At 24.3% G+C, this 19,830-nt stretch overlaps 1 protein-coding gene across 1 annotated transcript; it reads left to right on the forward strand.

The window, feature by feature from the left end:
- Window positions 1-8,398: 8,398 nt before the first annotated feature.
- Window positions 8,399-18,298, forward strand: LOC145836252 (uncharacterized). Its single transcript, XM_082944071.1, has 6 exons — window positions 8,399-8,434; window positions 13,749-14,667; window positions 15,073-15,225; window positions 15,853-16,028; window positions 16,567-16,690; window positions 18,113-18,298. Exons 1-6 carry the CDS (start codon window positions 8,399-8,401, stop codon window positions 18,250-18,252), a joined length of 1,548 nt encoding a protein of 515 aa, XP_082800197.1. The 3' UTR covers window positions 18,253-18,298.
- The last annotated feature ends 1,532 nt before the right edge of the window (window positions 18,299-19,830 follow it).

The following is a 19,830-nucleotide window of genomic DNA, read 5'->3' on the forward strand; positions in this document are numbered from 1 at the left end:
AGTAGGCAATTAAAAAAGAACTATTATGAAAAGTACTTAGTTGCTAACATGTATATGTGTGTAAAATTATTCAGATATCAAACTTACAACACAAAAAAGTAAATTGTGTAAATTAAACAAGCATAGGTAAAATTGTAATCAATGAACAAAAACTTTCTGACTAGATCAATTTTTATTAGTGTATTCACGTTATTAAAAAGTTTTGTGAGTATTTAATAGAAAATTCTTCCTTTAATTTTGTTTAAAGGATATAAAAAACTTTAAATACTTTTCTGTTATTTTTTGTGCATGGTAAACTAGAAATCATAGCTTGATATAAATCTTACTTTTAAGTACATATCAAAAAACTAGTTATCATACAAAAATTGAATGAAATGTCAAATACATCAACATTTCTTTTTATAACGATAACTAAATAACTTTAAAAACAGAGTTTAGTTAGATATTTACTTTAAAATTTTAAAACTACGTATGTACTTGCAAAGTATTAAATATATAAAAAATACTACTCAGTTTATTTTTTGTGTTTTGTATTATGTAAATAAATCAAACCAAAGTTTAATTTGTTCAACTTAAATCTTGTGTTCATTACTGTTATTTTACAAAAACGTTAGATTTGATTATTTTTTGAACATTTATTATGCTTTTAAATATACTTTTATGTTAAATTTTAAGTTTTGAAAGTAAAAAAATAGAAGTTTTGAAAGTAAAACTTTAAAATTAGTTGAGAAACTTACAAAAATGTTAAACATTTTATATTTAGACCACAACTAATTAACTGTATTTTAAAATAGAAACATATATTGATAGTTTAAAATATTCATTTTTTTAAATAATTATGTTTTTTTAAGAGAAAATGTTATTTTAAGTTGCTAAGAACGTTTTTTTTGTTGTATTTTATTTTTACGGAAACAATTAAAATAATAGTTTACTAAATTGTGAAGTTTAATTTTTAATTGGATAACGCGCTGTAGAAATTTTTTCAGAATAAAAATACAAAACTAAACAAAAGAAAAAAGACAAAAGTTAAAACTTTGCTTTATAAACTAAAGGTCTGTTTTAGCAAATGAACAGTATAATATTATTTTCATATCTAATAAAAACTTATTTAAACTAATATTTATAACATAGTACATGCTTGAGAATAACAGTTCTTTACAAAATATAAAAAACAACAAAAGTTATTATTTAAACTTAAAGTTAACAATAAACTACCATACTTATTCACTAAGAAATATTTTTCTACAATAAATAAGCTATCGAGCAATCCATAGATGAATTTTATTGCAAACAATGTTTTAAAAACTAAATTTGTTTTTATACTATATTTTAGGAGAAAAATTACTAAATAATTTAAAAATTCTATTTCAAATATTTTTTTTCATATAATATTTATATGATTTATTTTGGTAATTAACTTATTGTATAGGTAAAAGGTTCTATTACAAACAAAACATTTAATCTGCGTTTATTCTACGCTTTATTACTTAAAGAAAAAAATTGGTAGCGAGTAAAACACTCTATTTCAAATGATTTTGTTAATTACTATTTGTTTGCTTTAATTCGAAAAAATTATTTAATTAGTAGGTAATGATACGAAAAAAAAATTATATCTGTTTTTATTATTGTGCTTTATCTTGAGAAAAAAATATTATATATATGGTACTATATTACATACAAAACCTTTACCTTTTATCTATTTAAACGTTTGTTCTATAGATTTCGTGTTGTGCCTTTACCTAAAATACATACTTAGAACTAATCAACTAGAACTGTAATTTGTAATTGATATATTTAGTACGGCAACTTTAAACATTTAAATTTCAAAAATATATGAACTTTGAAGCAAAATAAATTTATACACATTAGTTAAGTTTACTACTGCTTAAACAATTTAGATTTATAAGCAAGTATTTTGTTAATAGAGTATTATTTTTCCTACTTAGGTAGAAACTGAAAAACCTGTCATTTGAATGTCAGTTAGTTTACTAAACTGTGCTTACGTTTTATAAGTTCAGCGATAAAAATTAAATTCCTAAGTCAAAATTTATCACGTTAACCGTGCTTTTAGTCTTTACGTATGAAATGAAAAAAAGGTTGGTTTTAAAGATTTTTGTTTGTAAACGCTGTTTAAACGGCAAACAACATTTTATCTTGAAAGCTTAAGCAAGTGGACACATAAGTGAAATGGTACTAATTTGTAGGCCTAATTAATCAACTTAGCAATTTCAAGTAGACTAGTCTATTATGTAATAAAACTTACTAGTTTACTGTGTAATAACTGTGATATTTAATTTGTGCATATTTTATGAACACGATATTATTTTATGTTAAGTTTTATAACACTAGTTCTTTTAAATTTTAAGAAACATTAAACACAAGCTTTAACTCTTAAAGTAGTTATTTTACAATTCAACTATTTTCACTTTCAAATACTATTAATATAATGTTATTTTGCTCTTGCAACAGTGGTAATTAATAAAATAATTTTTTATTAAACGTTATGTTTACTTTTTAAATGATATCGAAAAAAGGTTTAAATTTTTCATTTATTAATTCAAATACACTTTACTATGCATAAAGAGTTTAAAACAAACTTTTGTAATTTATTCAAACAAACACAATTTATTCTAAATTAAACAACAACTTATAAATATCAAACTAACTAAAAAACTGAAAAAACTCAAGTTGAAGAAAGTCAATGTAAATTAACATAACAAACATTCAATCTTCACAAACGAGGCAGTGATCTGCCCACACAACGCAATCGTCAAAACTGCAAATGCAGTGCAAATGGTAAAAATGGTCGCAGCCGAAATTGGTCGGCCTGCATTCGCCCATTCCGTCCTTTTCACACTTGACGCACCGGTCAGCGACTTTGTTGAGACAAAGTGGGCATTCCGCTTCCAGGATTTCTTCACGCTTGAACCGTTTCGACCCGGGCAGTCCGAAGAATTTTGGTATAGGGCCGAGTCGTGGGCCTGGTTCTTCGAAATGGTCGTCCGAAACGTAGTCGAAGTCCTCTTCATACCATTGAAGGGGATTCCTAAGGACTCTTTTTTTCCGCTTGCGTGCTCGTATAATTGGTTTCGGCAAGACCGCAGGCAAGGGAAATTTTTGACCTTCCAAAGCAAAGTCCGACTTAATTGGTTTCGGTTCTTTTTTTTCGGGTACTTTGGTGCCTTGACAAACACTGGAATCCGAAAATGGTCTTTTGAGCTTTTGAACGAGACGCCGAACCAGGGATGGTGGTTTCCCTTCGTTGTTTTGGTTTCCTTGTAGTTTTTGCGGGGTTTTGGGTCCAATCTTTTAAGTAGGTTCAGTCGATACAGTTGGGTCACTTGGTTCAGTTGCCATTTTAGTACTTGTAAACGTTGAAAGATAATGGTTAGGTTTTATCTATGTACTAGTGTTTCTTATGATAACTGATGCAATTTTGAGTAAGTTAACTTTTTTAATTACTTTATATTTTAATTATTAAAGTTATTTATTTAGCTTAGGTTTATACACCAAATGGTATGCTGGTTCATTCTACTTGCTTTATTTAAGTTTAATTTTCTATTACAAAAAAACTTAAATTAAAGAATGATTGTGAAAACCAAAACAGTTTCAAACTACTAAGTATGCTTTTGATTAAGTAGGATCTATGTTAACGTTTTACGTTTGTCTTGAGTTGATTTATAAAAAGTCATTTTATTGACTTCTACTTTCAATTAGGTTTCAATGGCAGATATATTTTGGACATGTACGAATTATAATGAAAAATAATTGTTTTAACAATACTTCTTGTATAAAACTATAAAATAAAATTAAGGTACATAAAAAACCTAAAAGTCTAAGGTACATTTCAGATCTGTATTATTTTTATAAGTTTTTAAAAGAAAAAACCTGTATATCTATCACACATATATAAATATATATATGATGTTATTTTTTAATTTCTAGTGCTTATTTTTGTAGTTGTTTTTACTTGTTTGTAAAATCAATGGTTAAGTTTTGAAAAAATTTAATGTATACCAAATCAGTGATAGAGGTTTTCAGAGCTTTATAGAGAAAGTTAACAGTCATACTTTGTGTTTGCAATACAGGTTGTATTTATTTAAACTAGCTTGCTAATTTACCAAAATGAATTTATAAAAACTACATATTTAAAACTTACATAACACTTACTTCTAACTGACACAAATGTTCAGATATAGATGTTAAACAACTTCAAGAGCTTTAATACAAAAGTTTCAGAAATTATTATAGTAAAATATTATATATAACGCAAAACTCAAGTTAAAATTAGCCTAATACACTTAAAAATTTTATTACTCTGCGTAGTAGGCAATTAAAAAAGAATTATTATTAAAAGTACTTAGTTGCTAACATGTATATGTGTGTAAAATTATTCATATGTCAAAGTTGTAATACAAAAAAGTAAATTGTGTAAATTAAACAAGCAAAGGTAAAATTGTAATCAATGAACAAAAACTTTCTGACTAGATCAATTTTTATTAGTGTATTCACGTTATTAAAAAGTTTTGTGAGTATTTAATAAAAAATTCTTCCTTTAATTTTGTTTAAAGGATATAAAAGACTTTAGTTACTTTTCTGTTATTTTTTGTGCATGGTAAACTAGAAATCATAGCTTGATATAAATCTTACTTTTAAGTACATATCAAAAAACTAGTTATCATACAAAAATTGAATGAAATTTCAATTACATCAACAATTCTTTTTATAACGATAATTAAATAACTTTAAAAACAGAGTTTAGTTAGATATTTACTTTAAAATTATAAAACTACGTATGTACTTGCAAAGTATGAAAAATACTATTCAGTTTATTTTTTGTGTTTTGTATTATGTAAATAAATCAAACCAAAGTTTAATTTTTTCATCTTAAGTCTTGTGTGCATTACTGTTATTTTACAAAAACGTTAGATTTGATTATTTTTTGAACATTTATTATGCTTTCAAATATACTTTTATGTTAAAGTTTTAAGTTTTGAAAGTAAAAAAAAAAGCAGTTTTGAAAGTAAAACTTTGAAATTAGTTGAAAAACTTACAAAAATGTTAAACATTTTATATTCAGTCCTCAACTAGTTAGCTGTATTTTAAAATATAAACATATATTGATAGTTTAAAATATACATTTTTTTAAAATATTTACGTTTTTTTAAGAGAAAATGTTATTATAAGTTGCTAAGAACGGTTTTTTTTGTTGTATTTTATTTTTACGAAACAATTAAAATAAGAGTTTACTAAATTGTGAAGTTTATTTTTTAATTGGATAACGCGCTGTAGAAATTTTTTCAGAATAAAAATACAAAACTAAACAAAAGAAAAAAGACAAAAGTTAAAACTTTGCTTTATAAATTAAAGGTCTATTTTAGCAAATGAACAGTATAATGTTATATTCAAATATAACAAAATTATTGTAAAAAGTACAATATTGCTTCCACTGTCTTAAAAATGAACAAATAACACGCTTTCAATTCACTAGTACTTTCGTTTATTAAAACATTACCAAGCGATAAACGGCTTATTCAATATATTTGAATGTTATTTTCATATCTAATAAAAACATTTTCAAACAAATATTTAGAATATAGTACATGCTTGAGAATAACAGTTCTTTACAAAATATAAAAAAACAACAAAAGTTATTATTTAAACTTAAAGTTAACAATAAATTACCATACTTATTCATTAAGAAATTTTTTCTACAACAAATAAGCTATCGAGCAATCCATAGATGAATTTTATTGCAAACAATGTTTTAAAAACTAAATTTGTTTTTATACTATATTTTAGGAGAAAAATTACTAAATAATTTAAAAATTCCTTTTCAATTTTTCATATAGTATTTATATGGTTTATTTTGATAATCAACTTATTATATAGGTAAAAGGTTCTATTGCAAACAAAACTTCTAATCTGCGTTTATTCTATGCTTTATTACTTAAAGTAAAAAATTAGGTAGCAAGTAAAAAAACTCTATTTCAAATTACTTTGTTAATTACTATTTGTTTGCTTTAATTCGAAAAATTATTTAATTAGTAGGTAATGATACAAAAATAAAATTATATCTGTTTTTATTATAGTGCTTTATCTTGAGAAAAAAATATTATATATGGTACTATATTACATACAAAACGTGTGCCTTTTATCTATTTATACGTTTGTTCTATAGATTTCGTGTTGTGCCTTTACCTAAAATACATACTTAGAACTAATCAACTTGAACTGTAATTTGTAATTGATATATTTTGTACTACAACTTTCAATATTCAGATTTCAAAAATATATAAACTTTTAAGCAAAATAAATTTATACAGATAGTTAAGTTTACTACTGCTTAAACAATTTAGATTTATAAGCAAGTATTTTGTTAATACAGTATTATTTTCCTACTTTATTAGAAATTCGAAAACCTGTCATTTTAACGTCAGTTAGTTTACTAAACTGTGCTTACGTTTAAAAAGTTCAGCGATAAAAATTATATTCTTAACTCAAAAATTAGCACGTTAACCGTGCTTTTAGTCTTTACGTGTGAAATGAAAAAAAAGTTGGTTTTAAAGATCCTTGTTTGTAAACGCTGTTTAAACGGCAAACAACATTTTATTTTGAAAGCTTAAGTAAGTGGACAAACAAGTAAAAATGTACTAACTTATAGACGTATTTAATCAAATTTCAAGTAGACTTGTCTATTTTGTAATAAAATTTACTAGTCTACTATGTAGTAACTGTGATATTTAACTTGTGCGTATTTTATGTACCCGATATTATTTTATATTAAGTTTTATAATACTAGTTCTTTTAATATTTAAGAATAACTCAACTATTTTCACTTTCAAGTACTATTATTATAATGTTATTTTGCTCTTGCAACAGTGGAAATTAATAAAATATTTTTTATTAAACGTTATGTTAAATTTTTAAATGATAGCGAAAAAGGGTTTAAATTTTTCATTTATTAATTCAAATACACTTTACTATGCATAAAGAGTTTAAAACAAACTTTTGTAATTTATTCAAACAAACACAATTTATTCTAAATTAAACAGCAATTTATAAAAATCAAACGAACTAAAAAACTGAAAAAACTCAAGTTGAAGAAAGTCAATGTAAATTAACATAACAAACATTCAATCTTCACAAACGAGGCAGTGATCTGCCCACACAACGCAATCGTCAAAACTGCAAATGCAGTGCAAATGGTAAAAATGGTCGCAGCCGAAGTTGGTCGGCCTGCATTCGCCCATTCCGTCCTTTTCACACTTGACGCACCGGTCAGCGACTTTGTTGAGACAAAGTGGGCACTCCGCTTCCAGGATTTCTTCACGCTTGAACCGTTTCGACCCGGGCAGTCCGAAGAATTTTGGTATAGGGCCGAGTCGTGGGCCTGGTTCTTCGAAATGGTCGTCCGAAACGTAGTCGAAGTCCTCTTCATACCATTGAAGGGGATTCCTAAGGACTCTTTTTTTCCGCTTGCGTGCTCGTATAATTGGTTTCGGCAAGACCGCAGGCAAGGGAAATTTTTGACCTTCCAAAGCTAAGTTCGATTTAATTGGTTTCGGTTCTTTTTTTTCGGGTACTTTGGTGCCTTGACAAACACTAGAATCCGAAAATGGTCTTTTGAGCTTTTGAACGAGACGCCGAACCAGGGATGTTGGTTTCCCTTCATTGTTTTGGTTTCCTTGTGGTTTTTGCGGAGTTTTGGGTCCAACCTTTTGAATGGGTTCAGTCGATACAGTTGGGTCATTTAGTTCAGTTGCCATTTGAATACTAATAAACTCACCTTTGGAAAAATACTTAAACGTTATCTATGTATTAATGTGACTAATACACTTTTGTGTAAGTTAATTTTTTTTGTTACATATTTTGTTTATTATCATTAAAGTTAATATAGGTTTGTACAGCAAATGATAAGCTGGTTAGTTTTAGTTATCTTGTAAAGTTTAATTTTACATTATATAAAAACTTGGATTAAAGAATGATTGTGAAAACTAAAACAAATTTGAACTACCAAAAATGTTTTTGGTTTGGTACAGTTATCATGTTTTATGTTTGTATCGAGTTTATATATTTAAAGTAATTTTTTAACTTCTCATTTCAATTAACTTTATATTTTTTTGAACATGTTAATGGGAAATATTTATTGTTTTGATAATGCTTCTTGTATATAAATATCAAATTAATTTTGAGACATATGAAAAATCTAGGAGTCTAAGGGACATTTCAGAGGGTATTAGTTCTATTAGTTACAAGTAGAAAAAGGCTGTTTAAATATTATATATATTATTATATTTAGTTATTTTTTTAGTTTTCTGGTGCTTATTCTTTTAGTTGTTTTTATTTTGATGTTAAATAAATAGTTTAGTTTGGTAAAATATTAAATGTATATCAAATGGGTGATAGAGGCATTCAGAGCTTTATAGAAAAAGTAATTTGTCTTTGCAGTATAGCTTGTGATTTTTTTAAACTAGCTTGCTAATTTACCATAAAAACAGATAAAAATATTTATTTAACATAAGTGACATTTATTTATAACTGACACAATTTTTCAGATATAGATAAATGCATTAAGTGACCTTTACATCTCTACTACACAAGTTTTACAAATTATTGAAATAAAATGTTAATATTAAATAAAAATCAAGTTGAAATAAGTAAATATCTCGTAAGTTTTAAAGTTAATTACTTGCAGTAGTAAACAATTACAAAAGCACTTACTTTAAAAGTAGCAAGTTATTAACATGTATATCTGTATGTAACATTATTCAATCAAACAACTTTCAAAAGAAAAAAAGTATTAATCATACTAATAAAGGTAAAAAATATAATCAATGAACAATACTTTTTAAGTAGATCAATTTTTATCAGTGTGTTCTCATTATCAAAAAAATTTGTTTTTTTAATTATTAATGTTTCACAGAATATTATTCCTTTAGTTTTGTTTAAATCAATAAAAAAACTGTAGTTATTTGAATGTCTTTTTTTTTGTGCATGTTTCATTAGAAATCATAGCTTGATATAAATACTACTTTTAAGCACATATTAAAAAGCTAGTTAGTATACAAAAAAACCGTTGGATTTTCAAACAAAGTATAAATTGTTAATAATCTTAACATTAACGTTATTTAAATAATTTTCAAATAAATAGATACTTTAGAATTTTAAATACTCGTTTGTACTTGTAAAGTATAAAAGTTGTGCAAATACTATTTACGTTATATTCCGTGTTTTGTATTATATAAAATAAATTAAAACAAAGTTTAATATGTTCTTCTTAAACTTTGTGTTCACTACTGTAATTTATCAAAAAAAAGGAATTGTTTTTTTTTAATTTTTACTTTGCTTATATATATATATATACACTTATGTAAAAAGTTAAAGGTAAAAACATTTCGTATAAAACTTAAAATTAGTCAAGAAGTTTACCAAAAGTTTAAAAATTTAATTTTGAAACCACAACCAAATAAATACAGGCAGCTTAAGTTAGAAAGAAAAATATCCTTGTAGCTTAAAGCTCAAGAAATAATTTCATATTTATTAATATTTTTTGTTTTAAAAGTAGAAAATAGGGCTAAACATATCTAAGAATGGTTTATTTTGTATTTTGCTTTTTACGAAAACATTTATACGATAAGAGATTATTAATTTTTAAAGTTATAATTCTACTTTGTTAACACCCCGTAGAAATATGATTTTATTTATTAAAGTTACAAAAGAAAAAGTTTTGAAATGACTAAAGTTAAACGATTGTTCTGTAAACTACGAGTCTAGTTAGGTAAATAAACACTAAACATTTTGTTTACATACCTATTAAAACACTGAGTTAAACTAATTGTTAGATTCTAGTACACGTTTGAGTAAGAAATTCATAATACAATATAAAATAGTAATTAAAGAAGATATTCAAATTTAAAGTTAATAACAATTTATCATACTTATTTGATATAGAATATTTTCTAATGATAAATTGTATGTAAATATTTTTTACAATGCACAAATAAGTTTAACAAATAAGTTTTATAGTTAAAATAATTTAAAAACTAAACTCATTTTTATGCTTTACTTTTAGAACGAAAATATTTAGCAAATAACAAATTCCGATTCAATTGTTTTTAATATAACATTTAATGGTTTATCTTGAGAAATAACTTATATAAGGTAATAGATTCTATTGCAAACAAACCTTCTACTCTGTTATTATTCTTATGCTTTACTACTTAGAGAAAAAGTTAGGTTAAGTAAAAAACACACAAATGTTTTGTTATGTGCTATTTGTTTGGTTGGTTTTGAAAAATAGTTTAATTATCAGGTAATGATACCAAATGAAACAGAAAATTTTTAAATGTTTACCTTGAGAAAAATGTTACATAGTAGGTAATATCCTATATTATATATAAAACTTTTAACTATGTATTTATTTGTACGTTTGTTTCATAGCTTGTTTTAGAAATAAATATAATGTTGTGCTTTCCCTAAAATACATATTTAAATCTAATTAACTAGATGAGTAATTTGTAATATTTAATTCTACTACTTCCAATGTTAAATTTTATTAAAACGTATGTACTCTGAAGCAAAATAAATCAATATAGATTGATTAGATTTACTACTGCTTCAGTAATTTAGACTTAAAAACTTTTTTTTTAATACAGTAATGTTTTTTCTATTTTATTAGAAATTCAAAAATCTGTCATTTGAACTTCAGTTAGTTTACTTAGTTGTGCTTACGTTTAAAAAGTTAAGCAAAAAAACATATTTTACTTTAAAAAATTTAAAATTTTTCTTTTGTAAACTTTGACAAGTTTAAGTAGTTTATGTTAGTTTTGATATTAAATTTAGATTTGACTTATGCTATAGAAAATATATACATACTAAAACTTTGTATTATTCTTTCTAATTTATTTTTATTAATTTTCATTATTAAAATAAATTCAACTAATTTTATAGTTTCTAAGTTAAATATAAAAACTGTTAAACTTCACCAGAAAATATTTAAATTAAATAAAACATTTTTAAACTTAATTAACTTTGATTTGTTTAAGATAACTTATTAAATTTTAAGTACAATTTACATTTTTTTATTATATAATGTTATTATAGTTTCAAAACAGTAGAAAACTTTTTACTAACAAAACAAAATTTTACATCAACTAAAACTAATGCTGCAAAAATGTGTTGCAATATTTTCATTTAGTCGTTGAATCAGTTTAGATTAGTTTTGATTTTAAAAAAAGTTTAAATATATGTAATAAAAATATATACTAGTGCTTTGTATTGTTTTTTTCCAAATTATTTTTTTGAAAAATTTCTATTATAATAACATAATCAAAAGATTTTTTAGTTGCTATACAGAATGGAAAATTTTGTTAAACTTCAGCAGAAAATACTTAAATTATAAAAAACATTTTTTAACTATATTACTTTGATTAGTTTAACATAATTATGTAAATTTTAAATACAGTTTAATGTTTTTCAAATATAGAATATTGTTGTAGTTTTAAAACGGTAGAAAACGTTTAATTTAAAAAACAAAAATCTTAATCAACTAATATAAATGCAGCAAAACAGTGTTGCAATATTTTCATATAAACTTTATTACTCGGCATAACAGTAAAAATATTACGACAAAACAGTTAAGGAACCGGAAAGTAGAATACACTTGAAATCTATTTGTTTATTTACTTTCCGCAACTTTTTGTTTGGCAGCTGAGTTATAGAAAGGAGTTTTTTTTAATAGCTGGTCAGAATTAGTAGCTTTGTTTTATAGATCATTTATTATAGATCAAAAAAGTAGGTAAATTAGATTTAATTAGCACTTATTTATAGAAATTATTGGTTTCTTTAATTTTTAGTGCTTTAGAACTAACTTTTTTTGAGTAGGTTTATATAAACGAAAATTATAGTATTTTAATTATTTTTTTTTAAGTACCAATATAAACTATATAGTGTTTTGCTGTAACGAATTTAAGTTTTCTAAAATACTAACAACTGTAACAAAGTGTTTATGCCTTAGTTTAACTTATAAGAACCTAAAATTACTAAAGTTTGAATTCAAAAAGTTTTAAAAACAGTTTTAACATCATAGCTTAAGTCAATTATTTCATATAAACTTGTATGTAATTAAGAAATTCAAGAAATTCAGAAACGTGAAACCTGTTGATACGCTTCGGTGATTTCATGCGAAAAAAGGTGGGAGAAAATTGAGAAAAAAGTTTGATGCTTGAAGCGAAATATATATCACTTCATTTTGTTGCTCTTGATAGGCAAGATTAACATCTAATATGTTAGTTTCAAGTTAAAGTTCATTAGGTTTATTAAGCTTTACTATGTTTTAGTCAACTTAAAACCAGTTGTTTTATATTTTTCTATATACCATACTTAATTAGTACTTACTTTACTTTTTTTAAGGCAATTATGTCAATGTAAAAAATTTTTTTATGTTTTTATGTTAAATGCTGTTAAACTATAATCTGTTTTTTGGGTTATTTAATTTGTTTTAAGATAAATATAACATTTATAAGCGGTCTATTATGTTTAACTTGAAAAAAAAAAATTGTTGTTGAGTGTTTTTTTGAATATATTTATTTTAGGCTTATAAAACAGTGTTGTTTAAGAATAAACTCTAAACTTTTTACTTGTATAACATTAATTGTTTATATAAAGCAGTTTTGTATGTTTTAAAACAATGTATAATTTATTCTTTGAAATGATATTTAGCTAGTAAAATTTTGTTTTACAAAGAAATTTATAGCTTTCTATCTTTATTTAAAATATATGAATTATGTAATCATTCGTTACACATGACAAATTGTTGCTACTTTAAACAAATTTTTTCAGTCAAAATTTTAAACAAAATTAGTTTTAAAAGTTTTTACCATTTTGATAAATTTAACATCTATTAAGTGTGAAATTTTAGCTAAAAACAACAAAATTAATTTAATGGAAATATAAGGCTATTCACTAATTAATATTAGAGTACTTTTTATCGTAAACAGTTTATAGTGTTTAGCGTATTCAAATTTGTTTTAGATATTGAATTTTGAATTTAAAATGGTTTTGTTTTATTAAGAAGGTTTTATTAAACTTTTACAGCATTAATTTAACGAAATATACCAAATAACCTGTAAATACTACACTTTTATGTTGTGTTATGTGATCGTTTTACGATTTAAAAAGAAAAACTTTACCTGTTTATTGATTTGAATGACTTGAATGTTTTAATTCTCTCAAGTCTTAGATTGAAATCAGTTTACTAAATACGATGCGTTATATAAATAAAAAAAATATGTTTTTAATAGAATTTAAGTGTTATACTTGGTGTTGTATAATAAGTGTAACCTTTTAATATAATACGTATACAAACTTGTGTTGAAAACACAATTTTTATTGAAAGTAATGTAGCTTTTAGCTATATTATAAGTGGTGATAAAGTAAACAACACTTAACGCTTTTGTTTTATCAAAACATCTCACTGTTGCTTATTAAGAGACCAAAAAAAGTTTTTGCTTAAATATAAAAAAAAATATATGACATAGCTAGCTGTTTTAAAACTATTTCAACTCTTAAACAAAATGCTTTATTTTTCATCATAAATTGAATAAACTTTTGTCAAAATCCAATAAACATTGAACAGACTATAACTGCAATTTAAAATGGATAGTTCAGACAAAACAAAACCAAAAAAATCAAAAGAGTTAGAAAAAAAACTTAAAAAAGAAAAAAAGCTCAACAAAAAACTTAAGAAAAACCAAAAAGAACAAGAAAAAATCGAATTTAAGAAAATCAAAGATGAAGAGAAACTGAAACTAAAGCAGTTGAAAAAGAAAGAAAAAGTAGAGTTGAAACAAATAAAGAAGGAAGAAAAAGTTGAATTGAAGCGAATAAAAAAAGAAGAAAAACTCCAGTTAAAACTAATCAAAAAAGAAGAAAAAGAACTGAAAAAGCAGAAAAAGGAGGAAAAAAACGAAGCGAAAAAGCTGAAAACGGCGGAAAAAAGGCTGAAAAAGATGCAAAACGAGACAGGCGAGGAGATAATAAAGCTGAGGTCTTCGTCGAAAGTACTGGAGCAGCAGATCAAAAACAGCAACAAGACATTGCCTTCGAACCTCAATGACATCGAAGTTCACAAGAGTTTTGACAACACCAACCCGTTTGAAGTTGATGAAACTAACTTAAACAGTTCCAGCAAAAGCTCTCTATGCATCAAAGACGACCTTCAAGGTTCAAATATAAACTTTTCAACCTTGACCATTAACACTATCGGGGAAACACCGAAAAGAGGAAAGAAACATTTTGTCAAGAAGAGGGCGAAAGAGATGCGGAACGCGGTGAGCATGCTGACGCTGAACAGAGAGGAGAAGAAAAACAAAAAGTTGAGCCATTCCTCCATCAACATCAGCGGATCTCAACTGAGTGTGAATAAAATAAAAAAGAAGAATGTTTTCAAGAAGAAAGTCAAAACTCTCAAGAAGGCTGTGAGCACGATTTCTCTTAGTCATAACAATCAAGATGACGTCATAAAGGGTCACAGCAAAGATGACGTCATTACAGCAGTTCCGGAAATCGTCGTCACCGATTCGGTTCGTGATGACGTCATAGAACGCCCTGCTGAAGTAAATGTTACGTCACAAGAACCAAAAGATGTTTCGAGTACATCAAAAGGTTAGTGTTGTTGTAATATTTCAAAACAAATGTTATTGCAGACAAGTATAACATAATATAACAAAGCCTAGCAAAATTTATTAATGTTTTTTTAGTAAATACAACTTGTTTTGACATTTTAAAGCTTAATTTAGTTTTAGAAATTGCCATAATTTCACCTATTATTTGCTGTAAATTTTATCAAAAACAAAGCTATACTAGTATGAAACATATTAAAGTCCATTGATAATTTTTTATTTTTTTAGTTTTATATCTTAATGTATTTAAGCTAAATTTGGTTTTGTATATTTTTATTAGCTTTTAACAGATTCTTTACAAAGCTATAAACTAATTGTATATGTTTGTAGGTATGTAGCATTTTTTTAATGGAAATAAAAATAAATAAAGCCAAAGTAATAAACATAGATAATAAAAACTACTTGGGAACTCCTGAAGTAAGAAGAAAAAGAACCAAATCAAAAATAGTAGAGCGCAGAGAAAGCAAAAAGAAGAAAAAGAAGAAAAACTTTTTTAAGAAAAAGTTCAAAAAGAAGAAAAAGGAAGAACAACAAGTTATAGGTTAGATTTAATGTTTATTTAATGTTATTTTAAGTTTAATTAAACATATCAACAGCTATAAGTACTAAAATTTATAACGATAATATATATTTAAGTAATCAAACATCAGTTAAAATCTTAAAAAGCTTTGAAAATCAATATTTTACCGTTTTGTAAAATAAAATTTTTATAAAACAATATACTTTATATGCACGCTCAAATTTTAAAACGTTTTATTCAAGTATAAAATACTGACGAACCTGTGTAGCAATATTAACAGAAAATTATGATATATCTTACTGTTATTAGATATATGTACATACGATATATTTTAGTATTTCGACTATAGCATAATCAGTTTAGTATATTTAAACTAAAGTTCATAAATATTTCAAAAATATAAAACTGACGATGCTGTGAAGCCACAATAACAAAAATAAATTTATTTAAAAAAGAACAGCCAGTTGTAAGAAAAAAGTTGGTGTTTATAAACATTCTCTTCATACTATAACTAAAACGTTGTATTTACATTTAAATTTTATAAAGTTTTATCTGACAAACGACAAAGCTGCATAGCAACAATAGTGAAACAGCTATAAAAACTAATTTAAAGTTTTGTTATATGGTTAAAAAATTATTCTTTAAAAGAACAACCGGTAATGAGAAAGAAGTTGGAGATCAAAGATCTGAACGATCAGGTTGACGAGCTTACTGAGATCTGCAGGAGGTCTATTACGTCACAGTTGGAAAGGAATCAGGAGAAGCTCAACTCCCTGGAGCAGAAATGCGAAATACTGCAGGCGAAATCGCAGGATTTCCTCAAAGTTTGTGACACTTTGTAGAATAGTTAATTTTGACTGAAGAACACTGGTAGTAACGCCACTGCAAAACTCTAGTTTTGAAATAATCTCAGAATCACTGAACTGTTCTTTTTGAACAATTTTTGTAAATATTAATTACTTTTGAAAGACTGTATTTAATTTTTGTTTTGCTTTGCTTTTTTCTATTTTAATAAATCTTACAGTTTGTTTAAACACTTATACAACAATAGCTGTAGTGTAAAGTTGTAGTACAGTTTAAAAATGTTAATCATTTTTGAGTTACTGCGCATAAATTTTGCTGAAGTTTTTTCTAACTTTGTAATTATAACTGTTAATTCAAATAGTTATACAACAACCAAATGTTGTATTTATACATAAATGTAAGTTACACAAGTCCTCGAAAATGTCCATGAAGTTTAATTACCTATAAAAATTTATTAAAACTTAAAAAAAAATATAATTTGAGGTTTTACTAATCTCAAAAAAAATATAAATATTAAAAGTGTTATAGAAAAGTAACTAATAAATATATTTCCAACAGGTATCAGAAAAAGTCCACTACAAACAATCATGTTTCTGCTGTCATTCATTCTGGTATTTATTTGTTTGTAAGAAAAGAAGAAAGAAGAAAAATAAAAATATTATAAAAGAAGAAGATGATGAAGGTTTTTCTAAAAATATTTTATTTTTTTAAGTAGTATAAATAAAGTAGTTAATGATTAAAAAACATTAATATTTCTATTAATTCTACTTATTAATATTTGAATTATTTTATGATTAAATTGATTGAAACAGTGTTTAATACAGTATTCATAGCAAAATACATTCTTTTTAATAATTAACTAATTTATCTTATTTTTTAAGTTTTTAAATCAGAGTTTCTTAAAGTGGGCTATATCGCTTTAAAGAGGTGATACTTATTTAGGGGGGAGAGTCATTTATTTTTAATTCTGCCAAGTGGGCAATTTTTAGTTTAAAAAGGTAGGAAACTAGAATTTAACAAACACAAGTTAAAATGTATGTGTTTCTAGTAGTTTTGAACAAAGATAAGTACTTTTTAATAAAATATCTAAATTTAATTAATCTTTATCCACTTATGAAGTAGTCACACACTTTTTATTAAACTTTAATCTACGTTTTCATATAAAATGCACTTCAGCTTTTTATTTAATGACTCATTACAGAAGTTAAACTTTAAACCTTTATTTCTCTCGTATATATAACCTTTTGATATATCCCTACTTTAAAATATACTTTATAAGATAAAAGTTTTAAAATTTTAAGTTATTAGATAGTATTTTGTGGTTATCTGTTCTCTAAGAAACAACAAATAAAAATTTATTTTTATTCTAGTTTATAGAATTAAGAGATATTAAATGACTGGCTTGTAGCAAATATTGTTATTTCAAATATTGTATTTTTTAATAGTATTTAAGTAAAAGCCGTACTGTAAAAAAAATCTTAAATTTAAATTTAAAATCTTGAACAATAATAAGAGTTTTAAAGAGTTTAGACTTCATTATGTTTAATTAATGTTTCTGTATTATGCTTTGCTTGATAGATAAAAGTTTATAAACCTCTATATTTTACCTTAAGGTAAAGTTTAATTTCTGAAGTTGTGTTTTTTAGTTAAGTAAAACTTTTAATAAACTTAGAAAACGAAAATGTTATTTAAATTTTTTTAAACTATGGCAATACATTAAGGTTGTCAATTTTTGAACAATAAAGAGTATAAAAAGACATTTTATTCTAAAAAATCTAGATTATTTTACTCTAATTTACTTATATGTTAAAATTAATTTTAATTGCGTATTTTGATATTGAGCCAAACATGAGGCACCAAAAATTCTTTCTTTCCAAACAACATTTCTACAATTACTTAATTTAAAACAATTAGACAGCAATTCACATTTAGACATAGAAAAAATGTAAGGCATTTGTAATTTCATTATGCTTTTAACTAGTTTTACTAATGGTTTATGTTACTCTAAAAATATATATAAAATTTTAATATAAAACACTTTTTTTATATTATATCTAAAAAAATAAATAAAATAAAATTACAATTATAAAAAATAACTTTACAGATATAGACAGCATAGTTCATTCAATAATGATCGAACGCTACAAAACATCAAAGAATTCGTCAATAAACAGTGAGAATACAGCTTTTATTAGACCTAAAGAAAACTTTTACGACTTAAACGATACTAATGAACACTTGTAGAAGTATTATGTTTTTTAATATATTTAATTTTATTAACTTTGACGTAGTGTACTAATAATATAAAACAAACATAAAAAAACTACAAATCAAAAACAAAAAACTTTTTAACTTTAAAATTTTAGTTTGATTAAAAAACTATTGAATTATGTATTAATAGATTTTACTTAATATTTACTTGACTTAACCATACTTATACTTTTATTTTACTGATTTAAATAAAAAATTTGAGACAACTTTGTAAAAATAAATTGTTTTACTGAATAAGAAGTATACATAGTTGTACTGTTTTAATTTTAATAAACATTTTTTTACATAAACATAGTTTAAATCTCATTTTTGATCTGTACAACATTAAACAGCTGTGCTCTTATAATTGATGATCCGTTTTTTAGCTTGTTGACTGCCTTTACTGATATTAAAAAATATTTGTTAAAACAAACTATTATCTAGAAATCAAATTTTATGAGTTACTTATCTTAAAAACTCCAATTTATTTATTAATATACTTCTTACATTCAACATTTTTGGTTTTAAGTTAAAATAGCTTTACTTTTTTTTCGTTTAGTTAATTTTACGTTTAAAAGATTTTGTTTTTATTTTTTATCACTTAATACTTTGATTTATTTCCTAAATAAGCTTAAAGCGTAGAAAGCGTTATTTTTTATGAATAGCAAAGTTTTATTTCATACAAAAATAAATAATACTTAAAATACTAAAAAAATAGTTTAGTTTCTCATTATAATTGCTTCAACTGTTATTAATGTTTTCTACAATGTTTTAGAATTTAAAATCTTCTTTTACATTATAGAGTTTTAAAATTTTTCTTATAAAAATTATTATATTTTTTAATACTATTACTTTGTTATAGTAGTAATTAATACGTTTTGAGAAAAAAAATACTTTGTAATTACAAAAAAATTTTATTTGAAAAGTAGTACACTAAGATTTAAGGCTAACTAAGTATTTTTTAAATTTATTTTAGTTTAGTCCCATTTTATGTTTCAACTTTTTTCTATTTCTGTTGCTTATACGTTTTATACATCAGTTTTTTTAAACTACTCAGCAAGACATGATTTTAAAATAAACAAGCATCCATCTATATTCTTGAGTAAAACCTAAGCTACTTTTATAAACAAAACCATAAGTTTTACTTGAAAATATTTATAATGTACAAATAAACTAAAGTGTACTTATTTAATTTTATGGTTAAACTAAAAGCAAAATAATAACTTTCAAAGATAAATAAAAGCCAATTTTATTTTATGATATTTTGTCTTAAAGTTGGTTATCTGATTACAATCGTAACTTGGTATTAGCAGTAAGTAATAATATGTACTACATCTGATATTTTAAACTTTCTTTTTACATGTAAGTTTGAGGTAAGTATAATTTCGGTTAAAAATCACAACCCGTTTAATTTTATTTGTTCATTTTCGTTACTTAAACAACTTTCAAAATCCAAAGAGTAATATAATTCTAAGAATATATAGAATTAAACTACTTGATTTAAGCAATACAGTTTAATATTTAGTTGTATTACAAGTACGAGCTTGTTATTCGACAGTATTGTTATCCACT

This window comes from Thalia democratica, chromosome 5 (assembly GCF_965202585.1).
Source record: "Thalia democratica chromosome 5, ktThaDemo2.hap1.1, whole genome shotgun sequence".
NCBI lineage: Eukaryota > Metazoa > Chordata > Thaliacea > Salpida > Salpidae > Thalia > Thalia democratica.

Excerpts from the sequence above, each read along its gene's own strand:
- LOC145836252 (XM_082944071.1), top strand. The coding sequence starts at position 8,399 with ATGGGTGATAGAGGCATTCAGAGCTTTATAGAAAAA. Across the intron at positions 8,435-13,748 it reads TTCAGAGCTTTATAGAAAAA|AAAAACCAAAAAGAACAAGA; the intron begins GTAATTTGTCTT and ends AAAAAACTTAAG. Across the intron at positions 14,668-15,072 it reads TGTTTCGAGTACATCAAAAG|ATAATAAAAACTACTTGGGA; the intron begins GTTAGTGTTGTT and ends TAATAAACATAG.